At 45.2% G+C, this 21,863-nt stretch overlaps 1 protein-coding gene and 1 long non-coding RNA gene across 2 annotated transcripts; both read right to left on the bottom strand.

Moving 5' to 3' along the window:
• Positions 1–290: 290 nt before the first annotated feature.
• Positions 291–16,809, bottom strand: LOC149340429 (uncharacterized). The gene is made up of 4 exons (XR_016283610.1): positions 16,548–16,809; positions 11,612–11,806; positions 7,916–7,962; positions 291–1,733 (listed from the first exon to the last, which is right to left on the bottom strand). It is a non-coding gene; the product is annotated as an uncharacterized LOC149340429 (long non-coding RNA).
• On the bottom strand, positions 11,755–21,831 carry LOC149340428 (uncharacterized). Its single transcript, XM_089551125.1, has 4 exons — positions 21,750–21,831; positions 18,510–19,391; positions 12,531–12,543; positions 11,755–11,806 (listed from the first exon to the last, which is right to left on the bottom strand). Exons 1-4 carry the CDS (start codon positions 21,829–21,831, stop codon positions 11,755–11,757), a joined length of 1,029 nt encoding a protein of 342 aa, XP_089407251.1.
• Between the last annotated feature and the right edge of the window lie 32 nt (positions 21,832–21,863).

The raw sequence follows: 21,863 nt of genomic DNA, 5'->3' as shown, positions 1-21,863 counted from the left end.
GAATAATGCATCAGAAGTGGGGGCGGCGCGCCACTCGGCGATTCACGGACTGGCTCACACCACCCGCTCGCACGGTCCGAGCCCATAAGCGGCACCTCCGTCCAAGGAGGGAACACTAATGCATACTCTGCCACATCAATCGCATTCATCATCCATGATTTTTCCTTCTCCAATCCTCATTGCTTTCACTGCCTTTCCTTCCTCATCGCCCTGCGCCTTCTTTCCACGCTGTAGCAAATCTTGCGTGCCGTGCGCTTCACCTCACGGGCTAAGGCATGATGTTGGCTTTTTCCCACAGTTCACCAGTCTAGTGGGTGAGCTCGCTGTGGGAATCTCAAACGGAGATGTTATATTTGTAGCTTGGTTTAAAACATAAAGCGAGGTGCTTTCTCGAACAGATGACTTAACGAAGAAAGAACCTCATTACATTTATGCGACTGCGGCAACATGCTTTCGACAGGAGCCAGTTTTGAATCTTCCCATAAAAGCGTGCACCAGAGCTGCAGCGCTTGACGCACTCTCTTGAACGGATGAAGGAGCAAGCTTGTCAAGGCATCAGCAGAACCCCTTTCGTTGCAAGATTTTAACTCAGTTCGCAAGATTTAATTAATGAGATTCCTAACATTCTTACCAACACAAAACCCCATCAAAAATAGATTGACATGTAACATAGAATTGGCAAAAAATGCAGATACCCGATTTTTCGCGGAAAACTAGGGGTCTTCGATACAATCCAACTGTATCAAACCTAGCCCCAGTATTGAAATTGCACCATAAAAATGCACAATATCACAAACAATTTGAATATAGAGTACCTTAATGCGCGTGCCCAGAAGACACTGGTAGAGGTGCCATCTTTTTCATAGAGTTGCATTGTTTATACATATTTTGCGGACTTGCAGACAATCACTGCGTACCTTCATACCCTATTTTGACACCACAGAAGAAATGAAAGCTCCCCTGCGATGCAGTACCAACCATTTCGCTCCTGTCCAAGGTACCAGTACTTACCAATTAGTCACTAGTGTCATCTGCATAGAGGATTAGAAGGCGTGCCCACATATCAAATTGTTTCTTCATACAACCTTGTGCTCCAATTTGCAAATGCAAAAATGCAACCATTCCTTGCACTCTTCGGTGTGTACAGATAGGCTTTCTAAGTGGCTGTGCACAACTGTGCCACCTGGAGAGGGTTTGGAACTGGATACGCGATAAAAATTGATTTCGGGGCGACTTTTGTTTCCTCCTTTTCTTACCTTTTTTCACTGAATAACTCCTCTTTGTGAGCACCAACATCTGTAACTCTTTTTGCACCTGTGCCTGCATGACAAACAATTTGACTGAAGCATAACAACCATTGCTTCAAGGAGGTCTGCAAGACCCCATTAAGAAACGATAACAAAGCAATCAAACTTATTCACGCCGGAGAAAAGACTTTATTTGAATCTCAAAAATTTTTCCGAGCGCACAAGAAAGAAACGAGGACTGAAAGAAGACACACACCACAAAGCGCCGTGCTCTCGGAAAATTTTTGAGATGTGTAACCAACTAGCCCGCCAGTTCGTCCTGAGCAAATTTATTTGAATGACATCCAGTCATACAAAAAAAAAAAAGATTGCTTCCACGAGTCTTAATAGTACAGAAACCATCGACAAAAATCTTGCATATTTTCTTGGAGTGCAAAGAAAAGAAAGGAAACCCACTCGTCGTCTCTCCGGTGGAAATGGCCGTGCCTGCAAATTAAGACCAAAAATGTTGAAAAAATCAAGTCAACGAAAACATCACGAAAGGAATGAGTATTGTTAAAAATGTCAGTTCAGGCTTTCCCAAATATAAAAACTGAAACCCAGTGAAATTATAAAAACCCGCCGCGGTGTCTGAGTGGTTAAGGAGCACGTCTACTGATCCGGGGTACCCGGGTTGGAACCTTACCGCGGCGGCAGCGTTTTGATGGAGGCGGAACGCAAAAGGCACCCGTGTGCTGTGTGATGTCAGTGCAGGTTAAAGATCTGCAGGTGGCCGATATGCCACTCTACAGCACCTCTTTCTTTCACTCCCACCTTCCTTCCTTCCCTTACGTTGAGGTGTCCACCGAGACATGCGAGACACATACTGTGCCATTTCCCTTCCTCAAAAACCAATTTACCAATACCACACAAGTGTATGCTCGGCACGTGCTAGTTCACTGAGTTCATGCTCGAAATTGTGACCGGATGGAACAAGGTCTAGCTGTCACCCTCTGTGGTGGCTGGATACAAAATAGATGTACAGGGGTGTCAGTATTCTATAACGACAGGTATAACAAACAAGTGAACAGTGCATGAGCTGTGGGCACCTTTTTCACCTCTCCGTTATCTTTTACACTACAGCCCGGAGCCAGGAGACAGCTTCACACTGATGTCAGATCCAAGATGACAACCCAAGCAACCACAGATATCCGTCGGACGTACGAGCTAGATCCGAACGTCCTTTGCCGAAATCGGACGTCCGTCGGACGTACAAACACAATCCGATTTCGGATATCCGTATTCGTACACCCGCCGGACGTACGGACAGTGTCCACTTTTGTATATCCGCATGAGAGACGAGGTGTACGTCCGAAGGATGTAAGGCCGAGTATTTTCCCAGGCCATGAGTATGGACGTTTTTTATTTCACAGAAAATTTGCGTCTTTCGTGTATGTATACTGTTTTATTTGCATCAGTTGGAGGGTTTGACGCGAAGATGTTTGTAAATTGGTGCGATTCCACTCCTACTTGCAGTGCAAGAGCCGCCAACGAGCTAAACTTATCTAAGAGGAGAAGCAGGTGTTGCAGAATTTTGCAAGAACTCAATGGCTAGTTTTATATTTATAAAACTTCTCCAAATTAGTGGAGTTGTGCGACATGTCCACCGTTTTGCTAGCTAAACTTGCCATTGAAACCATTCGTAAGTATCAAAACTCCCGTGCATTCTGCTATCACCATCATCATAGATGTCAGTTCGCGGTCAGTCCAATCCAATCCATCAGTACTACGGCTCCGTAGCGCTGTTGTTGATTTGTCGCGTAGTGTTGTCTCGCAGAGCTTTATAGCTCTGTTATTATAATGTGTGGCTTTGTTCGGTCTGTGGACGAAAGTAGTATGTAACTTAAGCAATTCGAAAGATACGGGAAGCGCCTGAAGCTCTTCTGGAACACCGGAATCCCGTACTGCGTCGACCTTGGTTTAAAGAAGGCTTAGTGCACATGTGATTGCCTACGAAGGTATGTATCAGTACACTTCTTGGAACTTGCTTCTAGGACAATGCAGCATGCTCATATAACATTCGTTCACAGGACAGTGGGAGCAGTAAGCGCGAGGAGATGGCTTCCACAAGTGCGTGTTGTTCTCACACTTTCGGGAGCCTACATCACACAGCTTCGGGAGCCCTCAACTTGCGCGGCAATTCCCACTCCTCTTCAAAGTTGCGAGACAGAGTATTTTCACATCTTGTTAATTTTTAAGGCATCGCTAGGTTCACTGTGCTATATATAAAGAGTGACAACGCGCGAAAGGCAGACCATAGAAAGCACGTGTAGTTCGCAGTGGTTCGCAACGGAAGCTTTGCGGCTTTCTGTGCACAGTCGCGTACAGTGCTGCGCAGGTTAGTGCCCTAGGGCCCATGAGAATAAATAACAGATACATAGTCAAATATGGTGTGGAAAAGTGAGAGCTGTTATTGCCTTATACTTATTGAGTTGTTTGTTAAAGTGCATTGTCTGTTATAATTGCAGCATTAAACACTTCTATTAATTGGTTCCAATGTTTTTACTTGGGCTGCTGCATTGTGCCATTTGTTTCACATGACTGATGTTTGCCGCGTTCTTTTTATTTCAGAAATCCTGTGGGTGGGAAGATTACGGATGTGTGTCCCAAGCTTGCCACATTTGAAGAGTCACATTTAAGAAATTTTCCGAATATAACCCATTGCTCAGCTGATGTATCATCAACCACAATAAAATATGCGTGCTATGCATCAAATTGTTTTTGGTTTTATTGCATCGGGCGGAGTGAAAAAAGCACGCATGCACCATATATGCGAATATCCGAGAAAGATCCGCCAATGGACGTACTCAACTGGACGTCCGTCGGCGGGCGAACCGTATACCTTTGGCCACCTTTCGGACGGCCGACGGACGTCTACCGGCTGTTTGCGGATGTTCAGCGGACGTACAGAACATCCGAAACAGACCTCTGTCAGCCGTCCGAAGAATATCGGTGGTTGCTTGGGAAGTAAGCGCCAGCGATTAATAGCAATCAGATATGCTGGTAGTGCTTAATTAGTCATGCCTATTTTGTAGCAGGCCTCTACTCCCAACACTACGGCCGAGTGTTGTGACCATAGCTTGATTGGATCCACCGTAAGGCGGAATTTAATAACACCTAGCAGCCTATCTTTTTTTTTCACACAAAAATGACATGCTAAAGAATTTAACAAACTTTTCAAAGTAAAGTTCCAGCAATAGATGCACTGGTAACACAACCTATACCAAATGTGACTGTACTTAACCCTTTGCTATCCAAAACTTTTATTCACTTAGCGGCCGTTCCGGTCTGAAACTATTTACTTTAATAAATAAATATATTTATTTCCTTATTTACTCGCATAATTCGCGCACTTTTTTTCCAGGGATTCAAAAAGAGGGCACGCAAATAACGCGAAAATTTTTTGAAGACATCCTAAAAAACTACAAAGGTCATAATGCATAATATATATTGAAGCCTATATGTAGACCCCCCCCCCCCCCAACCTCCCACATATTGCACTCCTCGCTGGCCAACAAAAAAAAAATTACTCCAAATGCAAGACGAACACCTTCTTCTGCCCCGCCCCACATTATGTAGTTCCCCGTGGGATGGCAGATAGAATGTGCGCAGCTCCAAGCAATAAATGCGCAACGATACAATCGCAGAGCCAGCAGTGGGAGACAAAGGACGTCTTCATCATCATCATCAGCCTGACTACACCTACTGCGAGGCAAAGGCCTCTCCCATGCCCATGTCTCTCCAATTAACTCTGTCCTTTGCCAGCTGCGGCCACCGTATCCCCGTAAACTTCTTAATCTCATCCACCCACCTAACTTTATGCTGCCCACTGCTATGCTTTGCCATCTCTTGGAATCCACTTCCTTTGCATTACATGCCGTGCCCATTTTTCCTTTTTTCCCACATTAGAATACATGGATCATCCGCCATAGTATTCGCCTATGACCACTAAATAATTTAAAATTGAGCCGCCATGGTGGCACAGTGGTTGTGGCGCTCAGCTGCTGACTCGAAACACGCGGGCTCGATCCCAGCCGCAGCGTTCGCATTTCGATGGAGGTGAAATTCTACGGGCCCATGTATTGTGCGATGTCAGTGCCCATTAAAGAACCCCAGGTGGTCGAAATTTCCAGAGCCCTTCACTACGGCGTCCCTCATAGCCTGAGTCGCTTAGGGACAATAAGCCCACTTAAAAAAAATTGACTGAATTTCTCCTCTCATGCAGTTTCGGTTTCACCAACCGAAACTGCATGCACGACTGTGACTGTGACGAAATGCACGGCTGTGACTTGTAGTTGACACTCAGATCACACGAGGCACGAAAAAAACCTGGATCGTAAACGATGATACGTAGTTTTAATTCACTAAAACGCTTAAACCAGCCGATGTCAAGAGCTCGAATGACAACAAACGACGTATCAGCAGTTATATTGCATTTTTTTTCTTGCTTCACGCGACCCAAGTGAAAACTATCCGCCACAGCCATCATTCTGCTAACGAAACCGAAACAGAGTCAAGAAGAAATTTAATTATGAAGTATTTATCGATCGCAGACAAACACCATACACTGATCCATGTATTCTAAATAGGGGCGCGCGAACACTAAAATTTTCGAATATGAATATGAAGAAAATAATGGCTTCGTATATTGATGTGAATATCTGTTCAGTAAAAGATAAATTCAGAAACCGACAAACAAGCAAATGTTGTCAGCACTATATAAAAAAAACGTTTAAAAAACATGTTGCGCACAGAAATGTATACTACTTGATTAGACAGCATAACCGTATCCAACCTGTAATGCAAAATGCAAAATGTTTATGCAAATGTTTATGGTTATGCAAAATGAAATCCATAACATGATAAGATTGGCAAAGTAACATGATTGCTAGTAAAACCTCAGTGATTCGAAGTTCAAGGGACCGGGAGAAATGTACAGGTTATCGGAAGGTCAGGTTTCATTTGTGCCAAGGCCAATGCATATGTGGACAGAAGACTGCAACAACCCTAGAAAACCTATTCAGGGTTGCGCCAACATGAGTTTATCGGTCATTATAAGAAGTGAAGGTGCTAAAGATGCCTTTGTACTTACTCTTAAACCACATTTTTCAAAATCTTCACGCTTTTGTATCATGCGTTCTCCCAGATAATACGCTCCTTGCCCAGCATTTTTTTATCTAAACGTATTAATGAGGTTGTACTGTACATGATAGGATAAACTGGCTGAAGGACAGCAATCAAAGGGCATGAGGGCGATCAACATTTAGCTGTGGTTGGATATTTGAAGCCGCACGTTATATTTCAGCCATGCTCATCATCATACTGTTTTGCCATTTGTCTTGGAGCTTGTTGAAGGAGTCACATATTGAGATGCTTGCCATAAAGTGTGTCTAAAACATAAAACACAACCACTGGTACTTCTCCACCAGACTCCTACACAACTGAGGTGCGATGGGTACATCCGAAAATGCAGAACCTACAGCTTGATCACAACTAATACTGCCGCAACTGTCGGGTCTACTGTGAAATTACCGTATTTACTCGCATAATAGGCGCACTTTTTTTCCAGAAAATCCGGCTCAAAGTTCGGGGTGCGCCTATTACGCGGGGTAAAATTTCCGGAAATTTTTCGACTCGCAAAATTGAACACACCGCGTAAACGCACTCGTGTACGGGTCGCACCCCGTTTTCGCGAAGAAAATGTTAAAAAAAAAAAAAAAGATCCGTGTAAGCGCCGCACCGAGACTTTCCACGACACACGTGGGAATAGCCTTCGGAATGCGCGCGCCGAGGCCTCCGCGATCGGCTCTGGCTGCGCGCAACGGGCGCTTGGTCGCGGAGGCCACACACGCGCGCAGGAGCTTCCAGACGCCGCCCGCGGAGGGCGCCCAAGGCCAAGGTCATCATCATCATCGTTTTCCTCCGCCGCGAGCTTTCAGCATCTCCAGCTCGGTTTTTTTTTTGTTTTGTTGTTGCTTTCAAGTGCCGGGATTTGCGGTAGCGCGATAGTTATCGTGGTTTATGGCTTTGCCGCGGAGCGTTGATGTTTTAGCTCGACGGCCAAGCACCTTAACAGCTAGACGGCTGGGAGTTTGCTCTCGAATGCGGCAAGCGTGCGGCAGGTCGGAAAATACGACGTGGCCAAGAAGTGCGGCAGTTGCGACTGCGGCGTCCCTAAATTTTCGTACGCGACTCCAAGCGCCGAGAGTTTCGTGGGCCTAAGTCGGGAACGTTTCCGGCTGGAGATGAAGCTTTCCAAACAGACGTTTAAAGTGAGCATCCCTGAAAACTGTGTGCGGCTGTTATACGCGATGTCGTTGTACGTGCTGTGGGTCCGCAGCAGCTGCGACGGCAGCAGCACTAGTAGGGACTAGTAGTCAGTTCAGCAAAAACTTTGTTAAAATAAAGATTGGGAAGCGGGGGGTGGCGAGGCGTCGGCTTGCAATCGTGTAAATACAGTATTGATCACAGTGCCAAGTTCGGGGTGCGCCTATTATGCGCGGAAATAAAAAAATCTGATTTTTCGCGCCCTAACTAGGGGTGCGCCTATTATGCGAGTGCGCCTATTATGCGAGTGCGCCTATTACGCGAGTAAATACGGTATTCTAAAAGAAGAGTAACAGACTTACTTTGTGGCATGGAGGATAGCTTGGGCATAAGCATACAGCTTATGAGCCTGGAAAAGAAAACAGACACAGATAAAAGAAGATGGGAACGGTCCAAAGAAAACCCAGTTTCCAAGTTTCTTTACGACGATGCAAAACAGAATTTATTTACCCTAGGAGTGTGCAAATAGCAAAATTTTAGCTTCAGTCAAATTTGAGTCAGCAACATTAAAATTTCATTAACGCACCTCCCAACAGGCCAGCCATGATTTCCATAAAGAAAGCACGTTACATTTAACTTAATGTCAAACACCAGATATTTCAACAAAAGAGAACCGTCAATGGGTGGATTACAAGAGCTGCTGGTCATGCTACAGAAAAAGATTTCAAAAGCAGTGATTGGCCTCCACATGTGCCAAGGCCCATTACAATACACCTTTTCATTCACACAGATCTGCGAATACAGTTCCCGACTGGCCAATGCAACTGAATTGGCACCTACCATTCTGCAAGGTTTTAATGACACAGAAGCGCTGATAACAGCAGTGTAAATGGGCAGAGCCATAGCTAGCCACGGTTGAGATGGACGCTGCAGTTTGTGTGGAGCAAAAGTTCCTCGTGCATGAGAACGCTGGCTAGGCTCTGGAATGCATCACAAGCACGGTTGTGTGAATATTCGTAAGTATTCAATATGAATCGAATATGGTTGAAATTTGGTTCATATTCGTGTTTGTGAAATTGATATTCGAGAATTTCTAAACATTCGAAAATTTCGGAATACGTGTATTTGGCAGCAATCAAATACTGCGCCCAGTTTCGTAATTTCACCTGTGACAAACATAACAATATTTGGGCAAATAATCTAAAGTTCGAGTTTAAAGCACCAAGAAAACAGTACAGAGATGTTCTCTCTGCTTTCTTCTCTGTTGTCTGCCATGTGGACCGATCACATTCGGACACTGCCAGGTTTGCCTCGAGCGAAATTCTGCAAGTGGACTTCCCCACATATCACATATGATGCAAACAAGATGGCTGACCCCCTGCTTTAACAATACCAGTAGGAAAAAGTGTGTGCGTGCGTGTGTGTTTGTGTATGCCGTGTGCGTGTGTAATCCTTTCATAATGTTACACATACCCAAAACCCACCCCCATGGCACCTGTACTGCCGCCTTCACAAGATTTCCAGCATTGCAACCTTTCCAGCATTGCAACCCGCGCATCCATGAGCATAACGGCAGGTGTGGCACCTACAGGACTCCTGTCGATAGGCCAAAAAAAAAATGCCCGTCTGCGTAGTTTCGGCTGCTGGGCTTCGCCACTTGTCCGTGGCAACTGAGCCGAGCATTTGACAGCCCTCTGAACCCACCTGCGCGCCTCTTTCATACGATGACTGGGACATCACTGGTCATTTATTTTGCTTTTTAGAAGCCGTCTCGCCATTCCAACACTAATCCACATTCCCCGTGATCATGTACGTGTTGTTCTTCTAGCATACCAAATGCAGCACTTGTCACGGGATCTTCACTATTTGTACCATGGAGCATTCTCTCAAAGACTGACCACATTTTTAGCATTTTATTTATTTATTTGGAAAAGGGGGGCATCTTATACCCTTCGGATTATTAGGGAATTTCTTCCGGCTCCATGAGGTCTATATCAATGAGTTTTTGCTACCCATCATGCCAGCCTTAGTTGTGAGTCATGTGTCATTCATGGACTCCCATTTTGTTATTCATTTTGTATCACAAACAGTATATTGTGGTGCTGTCTACTCAAGCTGCATACATTTCTGAACGCATCATCTTATTTAAGCATGCTCATGAATCAGTCCAGTTTTGTTCGTTTTGGTTGCAAAAGCCGTAAACCATCTGAAAAAAAAATAAAGACAATAGCGTTTGGCTGTTTATCTTTTTCTGATTTTTTTCTACTCTACACAGATGTTCGATTCAAAATTAGAAGGATTCAAAATTCGAAGGCTGTGGCAGCTGCAGTCAAGTCAGACTCGTTCCATGAAAGTCAAGGGAGCCGAGCGTCTATCGATTACAGAGATTTAGCATAGCGTATTCTGCATCCATAGGGAACCACTGCGCATGCGAAGATCGCCCTGAGGACGCCACAAGGTGCCAGGCGCCAGCCAGCTGTTTGGACACCTTCCCTGTAAGGACCAGTCAGCGTGTGCACACTGGAGACACATGGAAGCCGATCATACTATGCTAAATCTCTCCACTGATACGCGCCGCTGTGCCAGTGCCAGCATGTGCGCACTGCAGGTAGCACGGCCGCAGACACCTTCCAGGTGAAGATGTCTGTAAGGGCACTGCGCTTCTGCCTGCTTGCGTTTGCCGCGAGCATGCGCAGACCGGGTCCAGCATGTACACGCGGGAGCGCAGGCATGCGGTGCGATGCCATCTCGGAGGGGGTACGCTGGGCTGACCACATGCAGCAAGAGTCCCAGAAACATTGTTCGCTCGAGACAAACACTTCGAAATTTTCTATATTCATTATTCAGTGAAAACTCGTAGCTCCTATATGGCATTACTGCAAGGGATACAAGCCTTTAGAAAACAAATCCACAGCGCTTCTTCTCACCACTGCACTTGGCAGTGAATTACATTCCCCGATGGTTCGTACAAAAAAAAAATGCTGGAAGATATTTCTCTTTGATCAGTACGGTTTCACTTTATAACCGTGATTGATTCGTGGCGATACATAATGCGATCGGTGCAAACATGACAAGGATGAAATCCTTATTCGATCACGACAGATTGAGCAGAAGAGCTTTATACGGAGAGGCCTGCATTGTTCTCTCAATGGCAGGCACGGGCAGTATAGAAGATACATATACCTTCGATACTGTATCATTGGCAACTTGATACTGTGTCAACAGCCCTGGCAACTCCACCCATTCACTTGTTTCTCAACTATTAGACACTGTGCGGTTGGTTGTGCTTTGATGAGTTAGGTCAGGTTGATCTACATTTTTCTAGAAATTTACGGATTTCAAGGGCTCCTAATGTTTTCCGAAACTTACAGTGTATTCAAGGCTTTCAGGGGCCTGTAAGAACCCTGCGACTACTGGACATTCAAATTCCCATTCAAATAGCCCTTATTCAAAACTTCAATATTCATATACCCTATACACTACTTCACATGGCAGCAATGATAACTACACCCCTGAATAAACCATTATTTTATTTAAAAGAATGACAGACAATTATGCAGCCAATCATTACTGGCAATACATTCTTTTCATATCATGTGGGACTGATCACCTCTGAAAAGCTCTAGGAGCAGTAAAACACAGCCAGCATGTGTTCATGCCTGAACTTAAATTAACCACAGTAGCAATGCTATACAAAGTAACGGTGTTGGAAACAGACTGAAGGAAGGTATGTAACAGATATGAAGCAATGCTGTATAAATGTGTTCGAGTGTTTTTTTTTCCATTTCTGAAAGGCAAAAACTACCCTAGGGGATGTTGGTCCATAGTGGACAACTGTGCTGCTTGAAGGCATAAGAAGACAGTCACCACACTAAAGTTAGGACAAACGACACAGACGACAAATCCCGCTTCATCTTAACTGTGTTGTTCACCTCAAGTTTAGTATGCCAGTATCCTTCTTGTGCCTTCAAGCAGCGTGACTGGGCATAAAGAACCATATCAGACAATGACAGAACTACTAAAGTGCTCTGTAAAGCATCGTGTGCTTTTATACTTACACTCCCAAGCAAGGCATAGCTGGACACCGGAGGATACATGTGCCTAATAAATGCCTGGGTGTTCCCACTTCTCGAAGTAGTAGGCCAATCTCTCCAGCTCTCTTGTCTGCTCATCGCCTTGGCACTGCCCCCAGAGGTCCGCCTCAGCACTCGCTGGGAGCATAACGAGCCGGACCACTCTCACGATTCCCAGGCCTGCCAAAAACAGTGTTAAGAGAAATCAAGAGGATGTTGAAACTATGCACTGCCTTTCTAATGCATACACTCTAATAAAATCCAACTAAGCCCTGGCAGAAGCACACAGAAGGAATACAATGCCAGGAGCTAGTGTAATTATATCTTGCTTTCCTTCTGAGTGCACCACACTGATGACAGGCAGAAAACCAAGAGTTCCACTTCATGTGCTCCTACCATGCAGATCTCCCGGTATGCACCAATTAACTCACATTTCACACCTTCTGCAAAAGCACTACTGTTATCATACAACTTCAACAGTCCAAAGCAGTTTTTTTTTTTTATCCAAAGCAGTTCACACATGCAGTCCTTAAGCAGTGGACTCTCTTTAAATGGAAGCTCAAGGGACCAGGAAAATCTGTTCCATTTATCAGGAGTTCCATTCAGAGAAAGAATGAGCAGAATGGCACATTATGAGCACAAACTTGGTTGCGAGAGGGTAAGTTATGGATAGTTTTTAGCAGAAAACAAGAGAAAAAAAATGTTGAGCGTTTGACCATTCTTTCCACTCGTAAAATACAACAGAAATAGTCACTTATTCAGCAGTGAAAAAAGATTTTACATTTTTTTTTTGCTTTAGCTCTCGCAGCCATTTTTTTTTTTTTTCTGAATAGCATCACCCATACTTGAGAGACTGCGCAGAAATAGTTCTGAGCTTGCTTTTGCATTAAGCATCTGCACTTACGATTCCGCTTTCACTGGAAAGAGAAACCAGAGAAAAAATGGAAACCACATAACAATGCATACCAGAGAGGCATTAAGTTACAGTTGGATACCAAACAGAAATCACGTCTCAGCGTCACTGCCATCACAAGATGGCGATTAGGCTTTTCTGGTGGCGTTATAGTTCCTAGAATATACTATTCTAGGCACAATAATGGCTTGTTCAGAGAGGGTTTTCTGTAACATACCTGCGAGACTGAAGGCTTTCAAAGTCGTAAAATCTTCGCGACAGGGGGGAAGGGGGAAAGGGGGGGGGTACAGGAAAATTTGGCGGTTCGACGTGATACCGCTGGAGCCTCTCCACATGTGGCGTCGCACATGATGAAGCGCACAACCGGCGAATAGCACACGGACGAGCACGTAACTGCAGTTCGTTGGAAGAACAGAAGTATTACACGGACAGAATCTAGGAAAGCGCGCACTGGTTTCAGTGGCTTATTGGAGTGGCAATTCAGACGCCTGTGATAAATAAACTAAACGCTGTAAATGGCGTGTGGCTCGGCTGGCTGGCTGATAAGCTCAGCCAATAGCCAATCGTCAAATCACCTGCAGTTGCGCTATGGTGGCTAGAAGGGGTAGGTGGCGTCAACGCCGGCGCGTTCGCTGCTATAGTGCCTAGAATATACAGTATATTCTAGGCACTATATCGCGGCAAAAGGGCGCGCCGTCAATTCATGCTGCCACCGCGGTGGCAGCAGCGGCGCTGCGGTCAGCACTTTGATTAGGGTGCTTCGATGCCAGCGCCGCCGTTCAGGGTGGTGCCATCCTTTGACCTCTCCAACGCCGCCTCTCTCTCCCTGCGGCGCCATTTTGAATCACAGCGGTCAGTCGGGCTGGCCTAGGTTGCTTGGTGCAAGCTACAGTGATCTAGAATACTCCTAGTTCACTATAGTGCAAGCAGCTGAGTTTCCGTTTTTTGAGGCCCAGTGGCTGCGGACGATCGCTGGTGGCTTTATTTGTTTGACAGTGCTCTACCACATGACTGAGGAGCTTGTCAAGTCCACCGAGGCAGCATGACAGGTTGTTGAGCGCCAATGTGCACCGGGTCAACGCGTAAAGGCCTACGCTGTTTTCGCTTCCCCTGAGACTCCGAGCGAAGGAAGAAATGGGAATCTCAAGTAAAGCGGGATCAGCCCTAGAGTACAGTCAGGGACAAAAGTCTCCGGACCACATGTTCTTCAAACCAAGCTTATAGCTATACTATCAGACAGCGGCTGGAGACAGCACTTGTGGAGATGAATGAACAAAAATTTAACTTTTACCTCCACAAGTATGGCCTCCAGCCGCCGACTAATAGCAGAGCTATGGGCTTCGTTTGAGGAACACGTGGTCCGGAGACTTTTGTCCCCGACTGTACATTGCATTAAATGTTACACCTCACTTTGCTTTTTTACCACTCTGTCTCGTTCTGCTATTTCGTGGTTTGCATCTTTTTTTTCATGCTTTGTTTTCATGTTTGTGGCGAAGTGTTACGCCACACTGTGCCCAACAACATTTTTCCCCTAAGTCTTGTTGACTTATTTCGTGGTTTGAACCTTTTTTCATGCTTTGTTTTTATGTTTTCCTTTAAGGTTACACCTCACGGTACATGCCCCACTTCTCTGTCCCAATATCTTGCTTACTTATATTGTAGCTCGTGTTTTTTTCATGATCTGCATTGTCTTTTGTTTTCTTCTCTGTGCCCTCTGTAAGAGGGCAGGCTGAAAAGATAAGTTACATATTTGTCTTCATCAGTAATAAAGATCAACTTTTAGGTAGGAGTTATTTTTCGAACAGCCTAACCCATCAGTACACAATTTTGTAGACAGAATAGGAAATACACGGATAGCCAACGTTAAAACCTGCGTTTTTTTTTTAACAAAACCCTCTATGGTCGAAAGCGTGACTTTTCAATATCGATTAATTCGATTTCGAATTTAAAATTTTCAGAATTACAGCCTGTTTTTTAATGACTAATATCCACCCTTTTTTGAGCAGGTTTACATGCATGGTTTATTAATGAATGCGGATTGGCTTGAATAAAATAAATAAGAAAAATTATGTGTAGAATTGTGTTTCACAAACTGAGGAATCGCAGGAGAGCAACCGGCGCATATGTCCATGGCGCAAGCGAAGTGTGCATGCGAGCGCACGCAAGAACATTCAGTGGTTGTGTGCCCCTTATAAAAATGAAACGAGTGAGAAACTTCCAGTAATCCTTTATGCTATCGCCAACGAGGGGCGATTCGTTTCCTTTGGCCTCGAGAAAGAAAACGCAGGAGCAGTGACAACGTCGGTATACGGCGGCATCATTTGTATATACCAGCACCCACTCCATAAGCAGATGTAATTGCGCCCTTGTGAGCAATAAACGGGCGAGGAACTCGCAGTTACCCTTTGAAAGATTAGAAAGCAGACAGACACTAGTTTTTGCGAGCAGAAGAAACGGAAACAGCCTGCGCGACGATAGCGAAACCAGCCGCAGCGCTCGGGCGGCTGACGACACGCAGGCGTTAACAGAACGTGGGAATTAAAATCCAAAATATTGTGGAAAAAACAGAGGCAGCAATTTCTTCTATCCGCATCGAGCAGCAGCACCTGCCTGGCAACAGATCTTTAAAATATTAGCGCGTTTTTCAAACCAACAGAGCGCGTTTTTCAAACCAACAGACGGAATAGTAAATGTTCAACCTCGACCACCTGAGGCTGTAAAATAAAGTCATGCAATTACGTCTTCGACCCTCAGTTGTTAAAAAGGCTATTATGAGTGAAAAGATACGCAGTGCGATGTTGATGAAAAATTCGCAGCATGGAAATATATAGGCAGGCACAGTTCCTTTTAAAGACTTTCAAATGGGATATCCATATGAAAGAGGTGGATATCACGCCTTTCCTCAATAACAGATGGAAAGGGTGCTGAACAGGATGAAAATCATGCCAGTCAGCAGATTCAGCAGATAAAATTGTACATCTCAAGTATGGCCCCACACCAGCAGAAGTACTTGACTTCAAGAAGAGGTTACTTTGCAAATGCTAGGGGATGGGTTAATTTTGGAAGGAAAAACAGATGAACATCAGCCTGTACAGCCTCTCAGACATTTAATTGCAGGTTCGTTGGTTTATGGGGTTTAACGTCTCAAAGCGAGTCAGGCTATGAGAGACGTCGTAGTGAAGGGCTCCGAGAATTTCGACCACCTGGGGTTCTTTAACGCGCAGTGACATCGCACAGTACACGGGCCTCTAGAATTCCGTCTCCATCGAAATTCGACCGCCGCGGCCAGGATCGAACCCGCGTCTTTCGGGTCAACAGTCGAGCACCATAACCACTGAGCTAACGCGGCAGCTACATTTAATTATATCGTGCGGTCGCCGACCGTGAGGCAGCTCAATAGCTTAAACACCTACAGGCTGGGAAATAACGTAGCAGACTATGCTTGCACGAGAGACGACATTCTGCTGTTGCGCGAGCGCTCACCAATTTCCCTGAATATCGCCGTTGTAGGCGCAATGAAGCTGCGTGGTCGACGTTCGCGTAATGCAAAAAAATCCAGGCGGCAGCACGCACAGAAACGAAACAGTCCAGCTTGCTGCTGGCGCAAATCATTTCCGCCAATATGCGGGTCGATCCAGGTGGTGCTGCCAATCAAGCATTAAAACATCACAACTGTACGCAGTCGCCAGTCCAACCGCGTCGAGTTCAGGGCATAACACTTCGCATGCAACACAGGACAGCCAGCTAATTAGTTGTGCGTTCTAATGATCCATGCCGGACGAGGCACCACTGCAGCAGCGGTCGTCGTGCGGCATGGTGCATGTTTGTATGCATCCGTATACCGTATTGTGCGTTTTTATCGTAAAGACTTTCAAAAATTTTCCCGCCTCAACCGCTCGATCGTTTGCGGTGAAACTGCACACAGAGCTTGCGCAATACGGTAACTTTGAAAAGGGAAAATGTTTTCGTAATGTGGAAAATGAAAAGGGAAAATGTTTTCGTACTTACCGGTATTGCTTATTCAGATTTTCGATCTTCTGCCGGATCTGCTTCGGCGAGTAGGGCCCTTCGCCTGACGGCAGGCGCGCGTTCAGGGACTCCGCCATTGCGGTGTATATACGTGCATTGCGCGTATTGGTCCGCAGAGCATTCAGATTGTCCTCCCAGATGCGTATTAACGCTTCTGTTGTGGCAGTAGACCAGTTAATACGCTTCTGGGAGGATGCTTCGCTCGATGTCGCCGCAGGCTCTGTTGACATGGTGGCAGCCATTTTGTCAGTCAGCTTGCAATCGCGGGAAACGCCGTTGTTTAGGCGCCGTTCGTGCTAGTACGCGAAGCTGCCGACGAGTGGCGCGCGCAGCCCAGGATGGAGCAGACGACGCGGCAGGAGTTGCACGCAGCGTAAAATACTACTCTCCGTTTAGTAAGATTGATGTGCGGACACGATCGTTAAAGTGCTAAATTGTTTTTGTTAAGCCATGTGCACATGTACTTTAGTAAAAGCTGCTCATCAAGGAAAAAAAATTCAGGGGCACTTTGACTGTCTAAAGTGCGTAGAGGCGAAAGCGTTTTCCGCACCACTTTGTCTGCTTCTGTGGCATTGGTGGCGTCAAATGTAATTGAGTACTAATTACTAAGTAATGACAAATCACTAATTAATGGTTAATTACTGATTAATGCCTGAATACTAATCAAATGCTAATTAATGACGCTTAAGCTTCGCCTCTATAGGAGTGGAACGCGACAGCGTGTCGTAGCGCTGCCAGGGAGTCCACGGAACGCCACCACCCGTTCGGCGCGATGCCTTGCCGTTTGAACGCAACGCTTTTTGAGGAAAGGAAATGGCGCAGTAATTCTCTGTCATCTCGGTGGACACCTAAACCGCACCGTAGAGGAAGGGAGGAAGTGGGAGTGAAAGAAGAAAGACAAAGATGGGCCGTAATGAAGAAAATGAAAATTGTATTTGACATAGAGTTTATGGTATTTGAGGAAAGGAAATTACGCAGTAACTGTCTCACATAGTATCTCGGTGGACACCCGTCAAAATTCAGGGAGGAGGAGTGCACTTTTTTGACCTAAAGTGCGGTCACTGATGCGTGGTTAAGATGTTAAGCTTCGCCTCTAAGAGTGGAACGCGACAGCGCCTTGCAACGCTGTCAGGGAGTCCATAGAACGCCATCGCCCATTCGGTTCTGCCTCGGTCGGTAAATTGGCTTTTGAGGAAAGGAAATGTATCTGTCTAGCATATCTCGGTGGACAAACCCCACCGGAAGAGAAGGGAGGAGGATGCCAGTGAGCGAAGACTTCACTAGACGCGCCTTTGTTCATTCCAAACCATCGAGCTGGCATGGCGGAGTGGATAGCGTGCTCGTCTCGCACTCTGAAGACCGGGGTTCGATTCCCGGGCTCGACCAATTTCGCACTCGGTTTTATTTATTTATATGGCCTGACTAGAAAAGTTAATTGGGTAACTAAGCAATTAACTAAGCTCAGTCCCACTTACATGGAGCATCACTATATGATCCCTTCAATTGGTTGCATGGTTACTAGACATATATGATCCCTTCAATTGGTTGCATGGTTACTAGACAAAGTACAATTGGCCCCGTTTGAAATTGGCGCACTGTGACGTCACGACCGTTTCGACCAACTGAAAAGCGTGACATTTCTGTCGACAGCTTCTGCTTACAACGATGAGACATTAAAGGCTTTCGCCTTAATATGAAATCGGCGGCCGGGCATACATATCGAACGTTGCTCCAGTACCGAGATGAATGCCTAAGTTTACAGCTATATCGACGGTAATTGTTACTGTGCCTCTTTGTACAAAACACGTATTCTTAGCATAGGTCGTATCTGACCCAATATATAAGCAGAAACATTAAGGAAGCATTTTTGTGAGCGATGAGTGAATGGAAAACATTTTACTGTCGTATATAGAATAAAACATACACGCAAAAATGTTTTACATGCAAAAATCTTTCTAGATAAAGGCTTTGATGTCAGCGGTTTCACTACATCGTTCCTGTCCGTCACCGATAAGGCATAGTTCGCAAAAACATGGCGGAAAAACTTTCCGCAGATGAGTTTCAGAAGTTGGCTGTGGTGGTCATTGGACGCAAGCTCACATTTCAGTGCTCCATGTTCTGCAAGAGCCTCAACTGCATTGTTGACTGCAGCTTGCAGGGGTTTTGATAAGAACCGTCTTTTGTTGAGCAACACTTCGACGTAGCTCTTGAAGGCGTACAGAACATACAAAAACTGCGTTGAAGGATAAAGGAGGCCTCCTCTGTCCTGAAGACGGATCAAACTGTCACTGGGCGCAGATGAGGCTGGTCGCGTGAGAAGAGCATTGCAGCTGCTGCAATCAATTTTTTCTTGAACGACGCGAGCCAAATAACCTCCTAACATCGCAAGTGCTGCAGTGTCTGGCGCTGGCAGCAACGTTTTCTGTGTCCTGAGAAGGTCTTCAAGAAGACTTTTCGCCTCCGGTGGAAAGTCGTCCGCGCGCTGGGTGACTGCATTTTTCGGTGCACTGTTCAGTGCTCCGTGCCTTTCCGTTTCTATTACGTTGCTGTGTTGGGAAGCAGACACTAACCCAGTTTTTAAGGCCTTCTCTATGCCAGCGAGTACCGCTCTAGCATCAGCTGTCTGATCACTGCTTCCTGCAGACCGCCTTAACCAGCCAAAAAACGACTCTATGGGGTCCGAAGAAAACTTTCTGGTCAGAACAAACTTGAACCCCTCTTTAGCAATGAGGTATTTGACGCATTCAACATTTGATTTTGTCGTCATCACAAGCGCTTGATATGTTTCCTTGCTTAGGAACTGTTTCGCTTGGCAGCCATGTACTTTGTAGTATCATTGCTCGTTGAAGAAACCCAGGTGGTCGAAATGATCCGGAGCCCTCTGCTTCGGTGTCTTTCACAGCCTGACTCCCCTTGGGCCCTTAAGCCCCAAAAACATAGCTTTTATTTTATAGCTATATTTTTCTTATGCGATTTTCTTATGTGAGAAAATTCACAAACTAAAGCGCGTTTGGTTTTCTTTTTGATCAGCTGACCGGAACGTCTCGTAAATGAAATAGCCACAAAAGCTCGCGAGAATTTGTAAATCTCATCTCATAACCACATCTATCCCTTCTCGCTTCTTCAGCCTGGATGACATGAAAAGTGTTTTGCCCTGTAAGTTATCACGTGGTTCGAGCGCTATCGTCTTCTCCACCAGCAAGAGTAATATTTAACCGGTCTTAATTGGCCATTGATCGTTCGTCATCCCAAAACATACCTATACACTATTAGAAATGGATTCGGGAAGGGCATATTAGTTTAGCACGCTTATAGTCCTCAAAACACACATCGCGAAATACTCGAGCCTTTTAGCTTTTCATTTCTGCTGAAAGGCGAGCAGTTTGGCTATGAGTTCAACATGTGAGATCGCGTTCACTAAAAAAATGTCATCCTACTGCTTGCTAGGCAGCTTTAATGCTTATAATTCGTGGGCGGCAAAATATAACTGATTAAAATCATGGGGGAATGCAAAGTAGTCGATTACGCGCTTATGCAGCCCTTTTTATTTGGCTCTTGGAACTTCCCAGTTTATCTTAGCGCACCTACACGAGATCACTGTCCAAAAGACGGGCCTGGCGAGCACTACTCTTAATCACTTCCTTCCGGGTTAAAAAGAAGCAACTTTCTGCAAGCCAAACTGTGGTTTCAGAACCTTTGTCGGCCAGTTTCTTATCGGTCTAGAAGCAGTCCACTTGCTCAGAGTGAGCAGTATACCTGAAGCGTTACTGTGAAACGGGCCGGGCCCGGGCTTCACTCCGGGATACACGGGCTGGGCTGGGCTCGCTAGAACGATAATTCAGCGGGCCTGGGCCGGGCTCGGGCTTCAGGTCTCGGGCCGGGCTTGGGCCTCAGATTGAGGCATGTGCAGTGCTCTAATGTGTTGCATTGGGCCATTAAACCCCACTAATTACAACACTGCTTTGCGATAAAGTTTTTTTTTGTGCTTTGAAATATTTTTCGATCAAAATTGCAAACACTGAAATATCAGCCAGCCTCCCAATTCATTTCTGAAACCACCCACTGAGAGTATTTTTATAGCTATGAACTTATCCTTTGTTTAGTAGAATCAGTCAGGTTAAAATGCATACTCCATTAGTTAAAGCCTTGATTCCTTCCTGAATGCAAAAAATGAACTAAAAAATTAAATGTGTTCTTTTATGTGCACAGAAGGTTCATTGAACATAAAAGATTAATAAAATGTGGTGTTGATGTTAGGGCAAGATGTCTTAATTGCGGACTATAAAATTTTATACATATCCTGAGTAGGCTCAGGTATTTAAGATCCCTGCAGCTCCTTGCAGAAACATACAAGATGTACTGGCCTAAAACTCAGAAGCAAGCCGCCTGTCATGCCACCTGCTGCATTTGGACTAATTGCTCCATCAATTGGAGTTCTCGACTGCAACCACTATAAAGTAACAACCAATCCTTTTCAGCATAAGGTTGGCAGGGCCGACAGATTAATGTGCTGAATGCAGCATCCCCATTTCATGGGAATCATCACAGTTCAAAACCATTTTAATGGTATAAATAAAAAAGCATATTAAAGAACTGTGCACCTAAACATCCGACGATTACCCAACATCATGAATGAGTGGCCTCGAAAGTGTAAATTATTTAATAGGCTGCATCCGTGTTTCGAATAACTTCCTTACACCCCAGTTTGGGACAAGTGCTTCCTGGACAGCCCCAAGTCACGGGCACAGAGATAATGACATTCGGGTGTTTTCACTTAAGACTGGTTAAGCAAGGCCTTACGATAATTTTTAAATCCGATAAAACTTTTACAAGTAATGCCAAAAGGATGGCTGTGATACACACTGCAATGGAGTAAACGTTTTTTTGCAAACAGTATTAGAAGGTAAGAATCATGAACAGAAAGGGAAAGCACTGGATTTTTTATTGCTTACTGCTCCTATAAAGAAAAATTCTTTAAATTTCTTGCAGAAGCAGCGGCCCTTCATAGCAAATGCACTCTGCAACTTTTATGGTGGTTCGCGGATTTTTTAGGACAACCACTGAAAAGTATCAGCAGTCCACACTCTCAATGGCCAGGCAAATGCTGCCCGACACTCAACTTGATACATGGACCTTTCTTCCCTCGAAACCCCCGGCATACCCCTCCACATTCAAACTTGCCCGGCCACTTTTTCTTCTGAAAGGCCCAAAGCCACGAATCCTTTGGTAGTTTTTTCTGTCTGAGCCTATCTTCTGGCAACATGCACCCCAAAAAGTACTTTTCATTGCACCACT

The sequence above is a fragment of the Amblyomma mixtum genome, chromosome 6, assembly GCF_055824585.1.
Source record: "Amblyomma mixtum isolate Tamu chromosome 6, ASM5582458v1, whole genome shotgun sequence".
Classification (NCBI taxonomy): domain Eukaryota; kingdom Metazoa; phylum Arthropoda; class Arachnida; order Ixodida; family Ixodidae; genus Amblyomma; species Amblyomma mixtum.
The sequence above is the reverse complement of the archived record's forward strand: the minus strand, read 5'-3'. Positions and strand labels throughout refer to the sequence as shown.